This window comes from Falco rusticolus, chromosome 13, assembly GCF_015220075.1.
Source record: "Falco rusticolus isolate bFalRus1 chromosome 13, bFalRus1.pri, whole genome shotgun sequence".
Classification (NCBI taxonomy): domain Eukaryota; kingdom Metazoa; phylum Chordata; class Aves; order Falconiformes; family Falconidae; genus Falco; species Falco rusticolus.
Window position 1 is genome coordinate 27,937,655 of NC_051199.1, and position 19,177 is coordinate 27,956,831.

The following is a 19,177-nucleotide window of genomic DNA, read 5'->3' on the forward strand; positions in this document are numbered from 1 at the left end:
TTGTTTGAAACTTTAATGCAGATAGGTTTATTTTTTCATAAAATTAAGGGTTCTTTTACCTGGTTTATTGCTTAACTCTTAAAGAAATGAAGACATATACAGTAGCTAGTGCCAGGTGCTTTTGTCTGTTTAGCAGCTAGCAATGATGATTTATTATCTTTAAAAGTCATGATTTTTCATTAAAGTTTCTTTCCTGACATTGAGTGTAAATAGTTACTAAAGAAGTAGTTTTGCTAGTATTGAGGGAAAAGGAAGAATGATTCACATACCACCAGAGTGATGGAGTTTGAAGAGAACCAGACCTGGCTTTTACTGGTCAACATAGACATTTTTATTATGTCTGATGTAATGGAGCTGTATTGGCAAATTGCTCCTCAGGGAGCCATCAGGCAATATATATATATCATTAACTCTTCTCTAGCATATGTGTTCAGTTTCGGGACATAATTATATTAAATTCTGTTAGGGTATGTTCTTTTCTCCTTTTCTTTCTACTTGGATACTTTGTTCTAATAGCTTCATGTTAAAAGAAAACTACAAACCTAATAGTAACTTCTGGAAGTTGTGTTTCTTCATTGAAAAATCACTTTTGCTCTGACAGCATTATGTATGTAAAAGAAATTATTATGGCTGTCCTACAGAATACCAAACAGAATATATTTAATGTTGAAATTTGTTGTCTGCTTTAGTGCCCATAATCATTAACCCTGCGGAGAGTGCTAAGATTAGTTTTAAAGTATATATATTGAAATGTAAAGGTGGATGTATTGATGGATAGACTTTAGCCTTCCTGGTGTTCACAGCTTTTCAGAATCTAATCACTTGGAGGGCAGTGCTTAAAAGTTCATTTATGTAAGCTATTTCCTGTGGCTCTGCATGCTTCCCTTGACATTACTGATCAGGTCAAAATATTTACACAGTAAAAGATGGTAAGAATGACTGAAATTCACTGATTTCCTCCTTCCCCACTCCACTCCCACGTAAGTATCTTAGGAAATGGACTGTACCCATCTGCTCCAAAGACAGGTTGCTTTCCCAGTGCTGTGGAGTGTAAAAGGATAATCAATAAAAAACTTTAAAGTGAAACACTGGTCAAATTAATCCTTTCAGAATTGCCAACAAAAGTTAGCAAATATGGACATCAAATTCGTATTTTAATAATGCTAAATGCATTTATGCATTTGTTTTGGGGAGGCCTTTTAGCTTTTTTTTCGTTAATGTTTTATTTACCCTTAATAGGGATTGATCAGTTTGATTTGAGTTTTGATTGTCATTTTCCAAATTAATCGTGCTCTTCTTGTTGAACGTTTTTTCTGGTGATATTTATCCACATTCTGTTTTTATAAATAGATAGATGTTTGTTTGACTGCTAAATCTTGCCCTTTGATTCACTTCTAACTTGATTTCATCAGTATGCTTAAATTCTTTGTGATGAAAGCAATTCTCCACCTAAATCTGTAAGTTCATGCTTTTAGATAATCATGTAAATTCCACAAACTTTCTCTTTTATTGCAGAATGAATTGTGGCCATTTTACTAGACTGGTAGTTTGCATATTTGACTGATTCTGTTATATGCAGCTTTTTATATTCCATGGCTTGCTCCATGGAATGTCTAATTTTGCTGGAAATTCTACTAAAAACATTTGGAAAACTTAATAACATTTAGGGAATATTGCCTAATATCTACAGAAAATGAAGGAAAACATTCTGCAAGTGTAACAACTACTCTTCACCCACCACACCATTTAAAAGAAATATGATTACAGTGCTATGGGTAAAAAATACTGAGCTCTGTGGTACCGTGTTTTGTTTCAGCTTTTTCTCAAAAAGATACAGACTGAACTTAATGACCAGGGTTGGTCACATATTTAGCAGTGTTTGTCCTTTTTTCCTAATTTTTTTTTTAAACTATCAACAAATGAGGGGGAAAAAGCATCTAAGAATTTTAAAACTACAGTGGTAGCAGGTACCTACAGAGAAGCTTTGAAAATAATTTAAGTGTTTAACATTAAAGCAGTGTTTTTCATTCAGGACAGTAAATTGTGTTACTAATGTAAAATTAACATTATTTATCCTTTAAATTAACATTAGCTATTGTACAAATATGAAAGAGAGAACAAGATTTTGAAAGTCAATGTATACAGTGCATGTGTTTTCATATTATTCTGATAGTGCTGAATTGTCCTAAGCTAGATCACTATGAAAAAACCCAAGCAAATCTGTTTTCTATAGAGTTACAACGAGCTTTGATCCCATTACATTTAGTTTTAGTCATGTTTCACAGACATATGCGTTTGGCAGTGTAACAAAAATAAGGGGTTTTTTTCCTGCGCTGTCTCTATTTCATCTACCTTTATTAATAGTCATGATCCTGAATTCTTTGTAGGTCAATAAAAGAAAAAATATTACAGATAGGTTTCCTATGGAGTTATGTTGTTGACCAATTCTTTCCAAGTTGGCATATTTGAATTTATTGGAGTGGGCTAATGCGACTTCTGGAAGAAAATGAAAACATGTGCATCATCTATGGAAGTAATAATCTATTTAAAGAACTACATCAATGTTTCATTTTCTAAGGTTAAGAATTTATAGGGGACAGTTTGTCATCCTATTTTTAGTTCTTGGGTCTAATAATTATGAGAATGTGCTTGGATTTCAGGAGAATTTTAGATATCCTCTGTCTGGCTTTGTTCTTCTAATACGCAGCTTAATTGATTTTTATAATCTTGTAAGTTTCAATTTGCCTTCCATTACATCAGAAAATTAATTTTCTGATTAGAAGCTTCTGGGAAGTTTGCACTAAAGTGTCAGCTCATCATGTAGAAGTAGTGAGAGCCGATTGCCAGCTTTTAGTGGATGTTCAGACTAATGTATTTTCAGATGTCAGCTACCTCTGCACTAACATGAAATGCCCCGTGGAGCACAAGGAAAACTAAGCCTTCAGTTAAAAATAGATAGATCAATAGATCAATAGATCGATAGATAGATATCCTTGGTTTCAGAGGACCTGAAACTTTCTGTGTCAGACTTGGATTGGAGGCTGGTTCCAGCATGCTTATCTTGGTTTGTATCAATTAGGGCATAAAAGGACGAGAGCATGTATTTAATGTTAGTCTGTTCTGTGCTCTGATTCCTGGAATGGATTGTGGGAGAGATTGCACGTTGTCTTTTCATAAACAATGGTGAAATTATTGGCAAAGACTAAGTCAGTGGATTAGGTATGTTGTGTAGGTTCTGACATCATGAGGAGGTACAGCAGCATCAGCTTTAGTTCAGCTTACATCAGCATTCCCCATTCAGAACTCCACATACTGGTGAACAGCTGAAACAGAGACCAGACAGTAACAACCAAGTGTCATTTGTACAGCTGACATCTGTATTACTCCTATAATTTAAAATATAAGAAAATACTCTTTCTTCACTATCTTTATTTCAGAACCTTTATGCTGTGGTATTATGTGGATGACCTTTCTTTATTTATTGCATTCAGTCCAGAAATAATAACTAACTAGATCCTTCATACTGAGTCTCAGAGCATCAATATTATAGATTTGAAAGACTGTCCTTGTTCCTGGGACACAGAATTCTCTGAATCTTCTCACTGAAATAATTTCACCGACATCTCAAAAGCCTCCTTGGTTTCCATTTATGGAAGTCAGTTTTCAATGACTACAGTACTTCATCTTTTTTACTACATTGTGCAATCAGAAAAGGGAAGCTTAAGTTAAGTTATTGCCTTTATGTATTTATTTAATATAATGAAACTTTTATAACTACTGTTTTTGTTCTTGAGTTGATTTCAATGAAAAATTAATTATGACACAGGAAAAGTGTAAGGTAAACAGTAATACCAAAGTATAACATTGCAGCTAATATTAGAACAAGGTTCATACAGTCATTCATATAATATAGTAGGGATATTCATACCCTTTTTTTCATTTTCTTTTTTTTTTTAACTTGGTATATCTAGGAAATACATAACAGCTATTTTTTAAAAATTGTTCCTATTTTACAAGTGGAGAGCTAAATTATTTTTATTATGACATTTTGTGTACATGATAAATGTAGCAGACATCTGCAGGGAGTATGAATCATTGGAGTGGTCTGAATTATACTGAGAGCTTTAAAAAATAACTGGAAAATAAAACTTCGTAATTGCTTTATAAATATATTTTATTTTTTAAAAAAACTGGGGTTTAATCTGGATATATTTATTGTGTATTTCAACTACCTGGAAAAAAAACACTTCTGGATAGTTTGGTTTTTTAAAAAAGTAGTTTTGGAAATGTATCCTCTCGGAGCTGCAGTGTATCCGCTATGCATAAAAAAGGTAGCACCAAAGCCACATTCTTCAAGTTCTCTAAACTGGTTCTTAGTGGATGGCTTGATGCCCCTTTATTATTCATTCTGACTGATGGGTAGATTCTTGATCAAAGGGAAATGACCTTTGAAACAGCCTTGTCTGTTTGGGAGGATCCCAATACTGAGTTTTGAAATAGTACTTCTTCAAAGTGTTCTCAGATAGATCACATCTGGCCAGCTGTGAAAAATATGTCTCAGATGTAGGACATTTAGAGCATTCTCTGAGTGTGCTTGTTACAATCATTTCTCCTACAACCTCAAGAGCTTACTCATTTGCCATATAAGGATGTCAGACATAGTTAAATATTATGCTCTTAATTACTATGGAGTGTTTCATACAGTATTTATCCCATTGAGACAGAAGAGTGTGTTATGGACCTTTCTCCAAAAATTGCAATTGCCTTTCCCAACTGCAGATCATATAGGCAGTAAATGGCGTGTCTGTCAGCCAAGAGGCATGGAAGCTGAAGCCTTAAAATTGAGTGCTTGAAACTGGAAATTCAGTCAATGCTGACATTGTCTTTTGCTCACCCTTATGCGTGTAGGCAGTAAAAGAGCCTTAACTCAGTAGGTCATCTTACATAGTATTCTGCAAATCATTAGTGTGACTGGGAGGTTGAATTTCATCCCATTGTGTTTCCGTGCTGTTGAGCATTTAAGTATGACACCTTTCTTTTACTGTAATTTTTGTGATTTCATTTCATATAAATCACATGAAGACTTTGTGTGAAGGACTTAGTATTTCTTGGGGTTTATGTGTACTGCAAAAGAAATCAGAATATGAAATGTGTTAGAAACATTAGGTGAGTATTTTCTTCCAACTGTCTCCCCTTTGGTATAATATCATGTATCCAAAAGTCATGAGAATCCAATGTCTACATTTAACTTCAATCACATGTTTTTTCTTACTGATTTGATTCTTAAGATTTTAAATGTATTTGACTATTCAGGTAGTTCTTCAAATGCTGAATGTTTTTTAAAATATTCCATTGCATAGTTCTGGAGAAGTGATAGTTGATATTTGCTTTTTGTTTTAAAATCTGATTTAATGTCTTCCTCAAAGTCCATAAAAAGCTTGTTTCATTTGTTCTCATCCACTTTCAGAGAAACGCTTGGAGATTTGGGATGATTTGTATGAACTGTATTTCTGAGATGCAAGAAATAGAAAACAAGTGTCTTGGTGTGAAAATTCTTCTAGTTTTTGACAAGAATGTATTAATAAGGATCTAGCTAACTTTAGATCCCTCATACATAAGTCTGGGGGAATTTAAGAATAAAGTTCTTCACTAGAGGAAATTAAAATATTGAAAAAGAACAAAATCAGCTTTAGTACTAAATGTAAGCATTTCTTGTAACTACATCCATGGTATGAATCAAAAGGAAAAAAGCAAATGCTAGTTTTTATACCTCTTCCTTGTTCTTTGTGCTAGGGGGATTTATAATTTTATTCTTCACAATGCTAACAGAGAGAATGAAAATATGGGAGGGAGATATCAAAGGATAAGAAATGACGTGCCGTTTCAGCAGAACACATGCTCTTCTTTTGCATTCACATTGCACTGGAGCAAGCGAATCCGTGGAGCCGTGTGGGTAGGAGGGGGGGGCAATGTGCCCTGTGCTGAGGCAGGCAAGGAATTAAAACGTTCAATGCAGCTTACACCCTGTCATTAGAGAGTATAAAGCTCCTTTTTTTTTATTTATTAAAATCATCTTGTAGCAGCCAGCCCACGAACCGCTGTATAATCTCTACTGTCATTTCCCGAGGCTGGCTAGCCGCTTGGGCAAAGCGGTGTCTCTGATCTGGACGGCACTGCAAGCTCTCAGTCACGCTGCTGTCACAGCTTCCTGCTGCCCCAGGAATTTTGAGCATCCATTTAAAAACCAACAAACCAAACTGATACTTTAGTAGAGGTAGATCATGTAAAGAGTAGGAAAAGGTGAAGGAAAATGTTAGCTGCAATACCGCAGAAATGCATTATGTCCTAGTGAGCCTTTCCACCTTACAAAATCCCAGTTACCAGGAAAAAGTGCAGTGATGCCGTTTTGCCTACTATTTGAATTTCTAGCTGCGTAGGAAGGCAGGTACACTGCATACTTACTTTGATAATAAGATTCTGAACTATAGTTATTTGACCTGTGCTTCCACAGCATTAAACTGTGATACTCCTCTGTGAGCACCTCTTAATTAGACTAAAATGGACGCAGCACACAAAACTATTGCTCCTGGTTCTCTCCAAAGCTAGACCAGATGTCACTACTTTGATTGCAGTAATGTTTCAATTTTTTGTTGTTATTGCAAGCATAGCAGCTGGAAATTTTGAATACATCCTTCCCCTGTACAGTAACAACAGAGAGTGGAGAAAAAGGTGGGCAAGGTATCAAGCTGTTTTTTTATGTTAGGAGGAAAACAGTATACAGGCATCGCTTTCAGAGCTTTTCATAACCCACCAATGTCCCATTGTGCCTTGTTTGTACTGACTGGTTTTGCCCAGGGCTTGATGTTTCTATATTCAGGAGCTACTGTCAACCACAGCATAAACTGAATGCATCACACTTCAGACCGTAAGCCTGTTGCACTCCTGCAACCAGTATAATTGTTTCTAAGTATTCACTTAATTTTTAGGTTGTGATTGCTTAGATTTGTGAATGAATGAGTACGCTTTAAATGTATTGTGACTAGATAACTTTTACCTAATGTACTTCAGGCATTGTGACATTCTTCATTTCTGCTGTAGCTAATGGTTTTCTTTTTTGTATCCCTGTTTTTCAAGAGTTGGACTTTAGATATCTAATCTCTTTGTTTTGCTTATTCAAACCACAATAAAAAGTTAGTTCATTGATGTGTCTTAAAAAATGATCACCCTGCAAATCTATTTATTACAATAAATCATTTCCAGAAAGTACCAAAAAAATAAGAAATATTTTCTCTTTTTCTGCAAGTGGTCATATGCTTTAGAGAAGCCAAATACTGGCAGCATATTTAATATTGCTTGGTCTACTGATGGCACGCAACTAGCCGGAGCATGTGGAAATGGACATGTCATCTTTGCCCATGTCGTGGAGCAGCACTGGGAGTGGAAGAACTTTGAAATAACGTTAATTAAGAGGAGAACCATGGAGGTAATTTTCACAGTTCAGAGCTGTGCATTCTGATTGCTAGCTTTCTAAGGCTCTTTTTAATACAAAATGGGCATTTTTAATCCTTGATAAAACATTATCCTTTTTTTTTCCCCGAGTGCATATGACTGAAAACATTTAAGATCATGAAATGGCCAAAGTTAGTAAATGGTGTAAATAATTATTAGTTGTGGAAAAGATCGGATCCATGTAAACCAAACCATGCCACCAGATGGACGAGAACTACATAACTCAGTACTTTATCCTCCAGAAAAGTGCAAAGCTCATTTAAAAAGCATGTGAAATTATCTGTGAGAGGCCACGTACAAAAGAGAGATGATACCAAGTATAATGAAAATGTTTATCCAGAAAACAATACAAATACATTGGCCAAAACCAAAGCGTCGTACTAAATAGCATTACAATAACTGTCAGCAAAGATGAAGTTGCATAACTGAGTGTAGGTAATACAGAGGAGCTTTCTTCACCTTATCTGCGTTCATGAGTTGTTGAGGTACTGATGCATTTTGTAGTAGCTGATGCTTTAATAACATTCAATGTATCCTTGTTGTTAATGATGCTGTGATGAATGTTGCTGTCTTACAGCATTTCCAGGTAAATTTGGTTTCTGACTATAACTGTAAAGAGATGTAACGTGCTTTTCTGCACCACATATTGTATTGCAGCCTAGATTCAGATCTTCCAAAACTACAGAAATTTGTCATGTATCATATAACATACATCAGGTACCTGCATGGCGCTTCCAGCTGAGTGCTGAGCAACAGGCATTGACCTCAGCGGGACCTGCCAAGTCTCAGCACTGCTGGAAATGAAACAGGCCCCTACATGTGGTTTCTGGAGCTTAAGTTTAGGATCCTTCTTTTGAAAAATCTTGGCCTTAATCCACATTTAGGTTACCAAATATCTGGGAATTAAGACAAAAATATGAATTTTTACCTTCTAATTTGTCCTCTGTGTTCCCAGACACTGACTCACAACATTCACTCTCTGAACACTGGGATAATATAAGATTTCCATTCTTACAAATTTTCCAAATTACACATTTGGTATTTGACATCAGGCCAATATTTTCAAAACTGAAGTCAAGTTCCTAAATTCCTAATTAGACCTTTAAATATTTTTTGGTCTTGATTCTTTTAATGTTGAATATGTAATTGGGAAAAGTTGTAACAACAGAAATGTTGTATTACAATTTGGTCCGGTGGGTGGGATAACATGAGTCAGTGTCTGGGAACACAGAAGACAAATTAGCAGGTAAAAATTCATATTTCTTCTTTCATTCCCAGACATCGACTCGTAACAGATGGGCTCTATGAATAATCTCCAGGGTGTTTGAATATGCAAACAACTCAGGAAGTATAGCTAATTAACCCTGATTCAGGACTAATTTTTTATTTTATTATTTTATTTAATTCCTATATGTTTATGTAGGAAAATATTACCTACAAAAAAGTTCTAGATGCATTCTTTTCTTGAGTACTACAATAGCTAAGTTAATTACGGATGTATCACTGCAGCGGACATAGCAATTAATATGTCTTTGGAAATGATTTCTAGGCTTTCATAATAATTGAGTTCAGTCGTTGTTTTGCAGTTGGTTGCATAATGGCGAAAATGAAAAAGTAGTTACCACCCTCAGAATGGTGACATCTTAAAAAAAAACCAACAAAGAACAGCCCATAAGCAAACAAAAAAACCCTGCCATAAGAGACCTTCTTAGATTTTAGCTGCCTAAAATCTTCAAGCTCAGAAATCTGTGTTGATTATAGGCAAACTGTGATTTTCTTGAAACGTTGTCCTTTGAGCGAATTTTCACAGAAATGGCAAAGGCGCAGCCTGCTCATCAAGGCCATCTCCTAAATTTCCCTTACTTCAGAGAGGTAGCATTAAAGTATATGCTAGAGCTGTTCAGCATCTAGACAATACATCTTTATCCAAATCTTGGATATTGCTGAATTGTTTTGATGATAGAATGATGGGATCGCTGAAGTGTTATATTTCAAATGTTTAAATAATCAGCAACCAAACACTGAGTCTTAAAATGGGAACTTTCAGACATCCTTGAGCTCAGATGATTTTTCTCAACTTCATGTATAATATTGTTCTTATACCTTATGTATTCCAAGTACACATTTATTGCTCCTTTCTTATAAGGAACTCCATCCAGCTCTTCAGTAATTATTCATTGTTTATTCAGACTTTATTGAACCTTAGAGTTTAAGTTTTTACCAGTGCTGTTAAAGGGCCTGTTCCCACGTAGATATGTTCTAATTGCATATTAGTATCAGCATGTACCTAAAATAAGAAAGAAATATGGTATTTCACTAGTTAGTTTTCATTTCAGTTATTGTGTGTTTATTTAACAAAATTTTCTTTTGATTAGGTGCACAATGTTATTAATGATGCGGTAGATTTGTTGGAGTTCCGTGACAGGGTTATTAAGGCCTCTCTGAACTACGGGCATTTGGTTGTTTCAACTTCTCTTCAGTGTTACGTGTTTTCGTAAGTAATACAAATCCATGAAGCTTTCTCAAGTTTATCTGTTGGAGACTAGGAGAAATTTTATTTGAAATCCAGCAGTTAACTTTTATTTATTTATTTATTTAAACGAATTGAAATATTCTATGGAACCTAGCATCATCTACAATGAAATGTATTAGAGTATAGTTGCCCTCCCCCATCATCCTTTCTTTCAGCTTCTTGCTGGTGCCATGACTGTTCATTTTGCTGCAAAAATTTGGCAGGCTTTCCTTTCACATAGAAGCTGCAGGAATGGTGACTGGATGTAAATGTATTTGTGCCTCCACCTAGGGACTCCTTTTTTTGGATTCTGCTTCTGGCATGCCATTATTTTGGAGTAGAATAGGAATGATTCAATCCTGCATCATGTTTTAAGAATATGATATTCTGTTTCGTGTGCAGAAATTTAAAGTTTACTCCTAAAGGCACTTACCAGTGAGATGTTCAGGGAGATGATTAATTCTGAACAGTAATGCAGCCTGTAGTAGGACACATGAGAGGGACTGTCCTAACTCCAGATCACTGTAAGAGTTGAATTGCGATTCAGAAATATTTAAAAAATGTATTTATTTCATATAAATATGATTTTGCTGTTTAGTAAGACTCCTAGGTTAGCTGCTCTAGTGTGAAGGGATGCAAAAATGAAGGCAGAAGTGTTATTGGATCATACTGCACAGTTATCAGTGTTGCTTGGCTTCCTAAATGCTGTTTTCCTTTTGAAAACCTCCCTTTTTAGGAATATTAGATGATTAAAATGTGTATGCTTTACTTAGTGAGTTAAACTTTGTATTTGCAATGATACGTGAAGATTAGCATTTTTAACAAATGATGAATTATTTTTTTTTCAGTACAAAGAACTGGAATACACCACTGATCTTTGATCTGAAGGAAGGAACAGTTAGTTTGATTTTACAAGCAGAAAGGTAGGTAACTTCTTGTAATGCTCACTATTAGATGTGAACATGCATTTCCTAAACTTTTGTTATAAGTATGTAATGAGATATTAGGAATAGACAAAGAGTACACAGTATCGTTGAGTAGCATGGAAAGGCTTAGCTGGTATGTTTACTGTAGGTCTATGATGGTGGTAATGAATCTTTTAATACATTATGTATTTTATACTCTTATTTATGGGAGAAAGTAGAGCTGACATCTGGGGTTTTTTTATGTTTTATATTGCTTTTTTGAACTTCTATATATTTTTTATAAATTATCTTTGGTCTCCAGATTTTATTAAAAACATTGCCAGCTATGCCAAATAAATAGTTTCGTTTTTCTTTATTTGTATTTTTAGTTGCAACACATTAATATGTTTTCCTCCTCTGTTTAAAAAAACTTTAATCTGTATTTCCTTTTAAAAATCATTTGTCAAAGAGATTATTACATATGCTTTTGTTTTAATCTGTATTTCCTAAAAATTATTTGTCAAAGAGATCTTTACATATGCTTTTGTTTTATTCTGTATTTCCTAAAAATCATTTGTCAAAGAGATCTTTACATGTGCTTTTGTTGAAGTCTTTCAAAGGACTAAGAATAGGAGTCAAAACTCTTGAGTTTTGGTTGTAGTATTAATTTTTGTGGACAAATATTGTTGGACAACTATTTCTACAAAGTGCAGCACAGTGCTCACAGCAATTTTGAATGCCTTGAATTAAACACGTATGTCCTAGTCTACAAAGATACTGCAGGAGAGAATGGGTAAGCAAGTGGACAGGATTTTGAAGATCAGTTTCTAGACTTGGAGTTTTGTGCTGCTGATTAAAAGAAATTTTGAAAATGTGGTACAGATTCTTTGGCAGTGTAGGTGATCCACAGAGACAAACCTAAAAATTAGGTAAAACCAGGCTACCTTTACAGATATATGTGCACACAAACAGCGGTTCATTTGGTGCCAGTGTTTGGTAACATTTACAATAGCTGAGGGTCTAACAACTGGCTTGTTGTTTATGGGTGTGTTTTTTGTGTCTTTGAACTAGAGATACCGTATTTACCAGTTATACAGAACATAAATAGTTCTACTTAACAATAAAAGTTTGCAATGTGTTCCTGCAAATAAGTTATTTTTCACTGAAGCCATGCATCGTGAGAGATGGTGATCAGTTCATTAAATGTCTTCTATTTTCTGCACTCTATAATCTAGTCACACTGAAGAAAATGGTACAGGTAATACTATTTCAAAGCTAGCTGTATACATTAAAGCTGTTTCTCACATACATTCATACACACAGCATCGTCTCATGGGGTGATGTGTGGGGAGTAGCATCTTACAACACCCTGTCATCAGGAGTTACAAGATTTAAATCCTGTAATATCTTAACAGATAAAGTCACAGTGATTCCAGGTAATAAGTATTTTTCATGGAAAAGATAACATTCACACTAAAACTGAAATATTCCATACAGAGCTTTCAGAATATCAACTTTGAAATGTAAAGTTTAGAAATTATGTATTTAACTGAAAACAATTTCAGGATGTTAGACAATTACCTTCAAACTGTTGAAACTATAATCATGCTTTTCTGCATTTAATTATTTACTTTTTGTTGGTGGTGGGTTGTTTTTTTTTTGGCAGGCATTTTCTCCTTGTAGATGGTGGAGGACTTTATTTATATTCATATGAAGGAAGATTAATTTCCTCTCCAAAATTTCCAGGAATGAGAACAGACATTTTAAATGCTCAGACAGTATCTCTGAGTAATGATACTCTAGCAGTAAAAGACAAAGCTGATGAAAAGGGTAAGTTCTCTGTTCTAGTAGTTCCGTGTTTACTAATAATTCGTTATGAGGCTTTCAACATCTTTGGTACAAAAAAAAAAAAAAAGCACAAAGCATAAACAATTTATCTGTGATATAAAGACAATATTTATTTTTAAAATGTATTACAATGATTGGTCTCGCTTAACATCGATGATAAAAGTTAGAGAATGATATATGTCTTTGCACTTCCAGTTGTGTGTAATGCATCAGAGAACCATGGAATCTTTGCATTAAATACTTGAACGGTAGGTTTTCACTCTCTGACATGATTTTTCTAAAGAAGTAACTCAGCAACTTTTTCTGCTTGGCTGCTGCTCTTAGAAGCTACCAGTATATTAGCTGTGATTAATTTTAGTTCTCGGGTGTTCTTTGCTTTAGTTTTTTTGGGTTTGTATCTTTACAGCATGTAGGTTTTATATGCAACTGATATGGCCATAGGTATGAGGCTGTGATGTACTCTGTCTCAGTGCTGTCTTCTTGAAGAGTTTTATTCTCTTAGCTTTTGTATTTTGGCATCAAAAGCACTGTGATTCTAAACCATAACATGGCCAAATGAGCTTCAGGTAAGTTTTTGCATTAACGAATGGTACAGGAATATCTGTTTGTCAGTCAGCTCTTTTCCTTTGTTCTCTCTGTTGATGCAAAGCTGTGAGTTTACCTGTGCAACAATATAAATTTAAGTGTCTGCTGGAGACAGACACTTCCCTTGCTGGAAAAACCCACAGCGCTGTGACTTTTGACTTCGTAACTGTGCCATTTATAGGCCATACAAGGATGACAATAGAGGGCTGGAGTGCTATCAATAGCAGTATTTCTCCTGCGATACAGCCAGTAAGGGGATTACCGGTGGGAGCAACTGTGCGCGGGAGGTGCTGTTATTGCAGAGTCAAACAGTGAAAACTTCCTGCCCGTGGTTCCAACTGACACTCGCTCGATCTATTAGCTATAACTCTGTTACCCTAGTATTAATGAATAGATTTTAAACAGATTCAGAATTTTAAAATTCTTTGTTCTGCAGCAAAGAACCACCATATCTATCTTCTTTTTGCCATAGAAAAAAGCCTTTCAGTGTGAAGTACAAAAGAAGATCCTGGCAGGGAGTTAGCCCTTTAGTACTGATTGCATGGTAGTTTTCTCAGCATATAACCTGCAACTTAAATTACTTGGTCAATGAAGAAAACCTTTATAATGATCTTTTAAAATATCCTCACCCAAACAAAAGAAAAAGTAGGTGAGGTTTTTCTCACTTCCCTGTTACAAAGCATTTTTGCTACTCTGTACAACTGAAGAATGTACAAGAAAAAAAAATACATTTTATCTTTTGTGTGAGAACAAATACTTTCTTTCATTTTGAGTAATTATTTTTAAGAGTAGTAGCATTACTAGTATGTATTTAATTTTTGAGGAAAATTACTTCAGAAAATGTTATCATCAAACACGAAGACATTAGATATCTAAAACAGCTGTGTAATAATTAAAATTTATTTTAATCAGCAAAAATATATTTCAGTGTAAATTATTAGGAGGAAAGCAGTAGGATGCAAACAAAATCTAAATGGATAAGTAAAAAGTTGTATTTTATTTCTGATCTTTTCTTTTTTACTCTGTGTGTATGTCTATTTATATTACATGAGTGTATGTATATTTGTATATTAATACATGTAACACGGGGACTTTATACTTTTGCTGTAGTGACACCTTGATGTAGTTAGAACAAAAGCAGTAGAAGTACTTTCAATAAGTTGAGGTTATATAGAAAATGTATCCATAAATATTGACTGTTCTCTATATGCGTGCATATTTAACGTTTCAATGGCAAACTCACTCTCTTGCCCTGTTCCCCTGCCTGTCTTCCTGAGCAGACTGAAGAGCATCTCCATCTCCAAACCTTTCTCATTAGTGTCCTGAAAATCTTGTGAGCTGGTTCTGCATGCAGGGTAATCTTCATCAAAATTGTAATTTACAGAGGCTGGGTTTCTGGCTATGATTTCAAGATAAGCTCTCCAAATTATTCTGTTGATAGGAGCTTCCATCAGGGCAATGAGTAGGGGTGGGTTTTTTTTTTCTTTTTTAGATACAAGCCCCACTAGTAGTGGTAAAAAGCCTGATAATATGCCAGCACATGGGAAAACAGATCCTTGGCACAGGAAACCGCGGCTTATCTAAGCCTGTTTATCCTTCTCAACTCACCCCAGCAGGAGCCGTTCTTTTTTTTCTTTGCCCTGTTTTGAGGGCAGGTCTGTTTTTCATAATGCACTGCAATATAGAAATATCTAAGATAGCTCAGTTTGATGCAGGAAGCAGTTTACATGTTGTAGCATGGAGCTCTCTACAAGCTAATTTACACTGAAACAGAGGACGCTATCACTTGCTGTCCTTCAGTGTTTTTACTTGGATACTCTTCCTCCTTCAGCAATCTAGAAAAAAGGTTGGTATCTCTGCATTTACAGTCCTTCCTCAGTCTCTAATAAAGCTGGAAGAGGGAGGTGAGCCTGTTCTTAAAATGGAGCTGCTCACCCTAGGAGCAGTTATTCTGTCGTAAGAGAACACGTGTGTTAAAAGGCACACAGTAGCTGTTCTCTTTCTCTGAGTGTTCAAAGTGAGAGAATACCCTTTATTCATATATTTCATTTATACATATTAAAAAGATCTATTTTAGGTTCTAAATGATTATAAAGTGATGTGGAATATTTCCAGACCAGAAAAAAGAAACAAAACAACCCCAAACTTACTTTCTTAAATACTTTTATAAACATTGTAGATTCACGAATAGTTAACCAATTTTACTTGTCAGTTAGGTACAGTGGTTTTCTTTAAAACTCTTAATCTCACTTCCTATAGCTAGTATAGTAGTTGTAAAATTGGCTTGTATAGCTAGATCAACAATTTCATGCAGGGAGACATGCATAAAAGTGAGAAGAATAGAACTTCTCAGAAACAACTAGGGTGGTGGGGTTTTTTGTATATTTAGTCTGCTGCCAAGAGCAAAACCTTTTTCTTCCTTTGCAAACTCAACCAATGTTTTCTGAACACCTGCTCTTACAGTTGTATTTAAAAAAAAAAAAAAAATCTGCCTGTATAACCATTGACCTCAAACCAACATCCTGTGTCCTAGTGAAGGAAATGCACAGCAGGATTAACATGTTAACATCGCCATCCTTTGGAATGAACTTGTATGTTCATCTTACGTAGTGTACTTACAGGTAGTGCTTTGAAATAGCAGGTGGGGTGTGCTACTGAACATCTGAAATGTTTCTGTCACATCTGAAAACATCCATGGACTAACGCTGAATTACGTGCTTTAAATGACAACCGGTGTTCCTTATAATGTTACAGTTTCCTCTAGGTTTGAATACTCTACCTATGCCTGTCTGAATTCATGTGCGTATTCACAGACTATGTATAAAGTATGTATGAATAGGTTTTGAACACACAGGGATATGTGTGCATCACACACACATACACTTGTATATATAAAGACAGAAAGAAAGGAAGAAAGAGAAACTTTATTTTTAAGTGAATTGCAAATTTGAGTCATCACTGGATATCCCATAAATAGAGATGGTGTAGGTGGGGGATTTTTGGAGGGTTTTTTTGTTTTATTTTTGTTTTGAGGGTGAGACAGGGAGAGTATAGAACAGATGGGCTTCTGGTAAAGATTGCAAGAATTTATATATACAATTCAAGTATATCTGGATAAAGCAGATACTTTTTGAGGAAGCCAGTTATTAATGTATTGCCATTAACTGTATCATCATGACAAGCTGAAAACCTGAACTGTCCTGCAAGAAAATATGTCTAGGGACCACTGTATTAAGAATTCAAAACAGAGCAGGTTTTTAACAAAATAGAGAATGCTTCTAAAGAATGCATTACACAATTGTTCGAAGGGCAGCTTTCTATATGATGATAATTTCTTCAGGAAAATATTCCACTCAATGGTATCACTTCCTAAACTTTCATATTCATCAAAATAATGGGTTAAGATTGAATAAATGTATCGGATAACCTTGGTAACATTAATTTATTCAGATGGAGAGTACAAACTTGCATCATATAGAACTCCATGTCATTTCTGTAAATAACCATTTGAGCTGTGATGGGAAGTAAAACATTACTTTTCTGTATCAGTCCATGATGTCATGTTTCAATGGCTATCAATGCTCTGGAAAGAAGGATATTTGAGAATTTTCACAGATCACTCCAATTGCAAAATGAGGCTATTCCGAAGCTCAGCAGACTCTGATGGTTAAGTTTTCCCAACTGTAAGATTCTTTTTTCACCAGAGTGTGAGTCATTGGTATATCTAGCACACAGTAATAAGTATCCACTTGCAGTAAATTATCCTCTGAAAATGAATGGAACTGCTTGAAAAGTCTATGAAGAACTCTTATTTGTAACTAATATTATTTTTTTTTTAATTTCTTCAGTTATCTACATATTTGAAGCTTTATCTGGAAAGCCATTGGGTGATGGAAAGCCTCTAACCCATAAGGTAAGGTGAAGAATCTAGTGTCTCTTTTTTATTATACTTTGAAATTAAGAATCAATAACGGATTTCCTCAGTAATGGGTCTAATAAACTTTTAAAGGCTTACCATCGTAATAGACAGGAGCTTGACAAGCCTAGCTGACATAACAAAAATCAGATTCTTTATGCAGCGTCGAGGTACAAAGGGATATGTTATAGGTTGTGTTCAGTTACTGGCATGTCTTTCCCATGCACATAAGAGTTGAAACTACAGGCAAATAGTTTTGTTATGCAGTAAAACATCACCTGAGTTTCCTTTGCATGTCCTCCAAAGCTGCTTTCATTAGTGTCAACCTGTTGTTAATGCTGAAGAAAAGGAACATCATCAAAAAGTTGTCTGCCTTCAGTCTGAGCTTTTACTGTCTTCAAAAATGATTGCCTGAACTGCATCTTACTTTTCTTCACTCTTCTGGTATACAAAAAAGTCAAAAATAGGCAGCTTCTTTGGAGAGAAGAAAAAACATTCATCTTTTAGGCAGCTTTTGCTTTGAGACTGCAACTTGTATTTCTGTAGTTCTGTAGTAAATTCCTGAACTGCTGACTCTTCTCTGTTGCAGTTTTAGTTTAATCTGCATGAAATTCAATTCATATAATGCCTCATTCCACAGAGAAGACACACATAAAGTGTCTTCACAATCCGGTTTTTCAAGAGTTTTGTGCCTTATTTCTAGTAAAGCATTCATTTTTTTGAATATCACATGCTTTCTGTGATACGAATCTCCAAAATAAAAATCAGATATTTTCTTTTTCCTTTTCAGACGGAAATTGTGGCAATTGCTTTGGACCAGAAAGGACTTACAAGTGAAAGAAAAATAGCTTTTATTGATAAGAACAGAGATCTCTACATTACTTCAGTTAAACGGTTTGGAAAAGAACAGAAGATTGTCAAAATAGGTAAGGAAAATTCAAAATAACGTTCAATCATGTGCTAGCAGGCAAATAGACTTTTATCTAGTAAAGAGACAAAATTTTGCTTTTTAGTTAATAGTGAAACTGGACTTGAAAAAAACATTGGAAATAGTTCTGTGGCTTCCGTAAGATAGTGGTAGAGGCAATTTTAGTACATTTTATCTAAATTTTGATAATATATCAGTTACATGTAAAGCAGCTGTTAACATTTAAGCACTTGTTACTGCATTCTGGAGCAAGCAGCTAGAAGGGTATTAGAGAAGAATGTATTCCTCAGAATTATTCAGTACAGAATCTTTCAGAAGGTTTTCTTGCAAATGCAAACTCTTAATTTCATAATGTTTTTTAATTAAAAGTTTAAATGCTGCAGGTAGATGCATGATCCATGAAGTACAAAGCTGCAGTCTGACCATTGTGTTAATTTTGGTCTCCAGTCTCAAAACCAAGTCCAAAAAACCATTATTCTGAAAAGAACTTACTTTCAGAAAGCAAGAACTGAATTTGACTGGAAGTTAAGTATGTAAGATGTTACTTTATAAACAAGGTGTTAAACTCAGTCCTTATAAAAGGAACTAAGAATGGCTAATAATTACCCTTTTACTACAGTTTGTGAAGTGTACCTTTATTTTGAAGTTTCTTGTGGAAATGCATGTTATTCTTCTATCTTTAAATTAAGGGACAATGGTTCAAACTTTGGCCTGGAACGACACGTCTAACATTCTTTGTGGGATTCAAGATACTCATTTTACAGTCTGGTACTACCCCAACACAGTCAATGTAGATAAAGATCTTTTGCCAAAAACTCTGTATGAAAAAGATGCAAGGTAATATATGCTTTTTTATCATAATAGTATTACTGTGTATTTTACCTACTTTACTCGTTCCTTAAAACATTATGTTAATTTTGGCAGCTGAAGTAAAAGCCAGGGTTGCAACTTCTAAAATTCTTCTTGTGTTACTA

At 34.8% G+C, this 19,177-nt stretch overlaps 1 protein-coding gene across 4 annotated transcripts in view; it reads left to right on the forward strand.

Annotated features, from left to right (window-relative positions):
* Positions 1–19,177, forward strand: part of IFT80 (intraflagellar transport 80) — a 54,074-nt gene that overhangs the window by 25,622 nt on the left and 9,275 nt on the right. For all 4 annotated transcript variants that reach the window (XM_037407644.1, XM_037407640.1, XM_037407642.1 and 1 more), the window contains exons 9-15: positions 7,304–7,483; positions 9,885–10,003; positions 10,870–10,944; positions 12,593–12,756; positions 17,208–17,272; positions 18,066–18,201; positions 18,893–19,040. In XM_037407644.1, the coding sequence (XP_037263541.1) occupies positions 7,304–7,483; positions 9,885–10,003; positions 10,870–10,944; positions 12,593–12,756; positions 17,208–17,272; positions 18,066–18,201; positions 18,893–19,040 (887 nt within the window). The remainder of the gene's footprint in view (positions 1–7,303; positions 7,484–9,884; positions 10,004–10,869; positions 10,945–12,592; positions 12,757–17,207; positions 17,273–18,065; positions 18,202–18,892; positions 19,041–19,177) is intronic.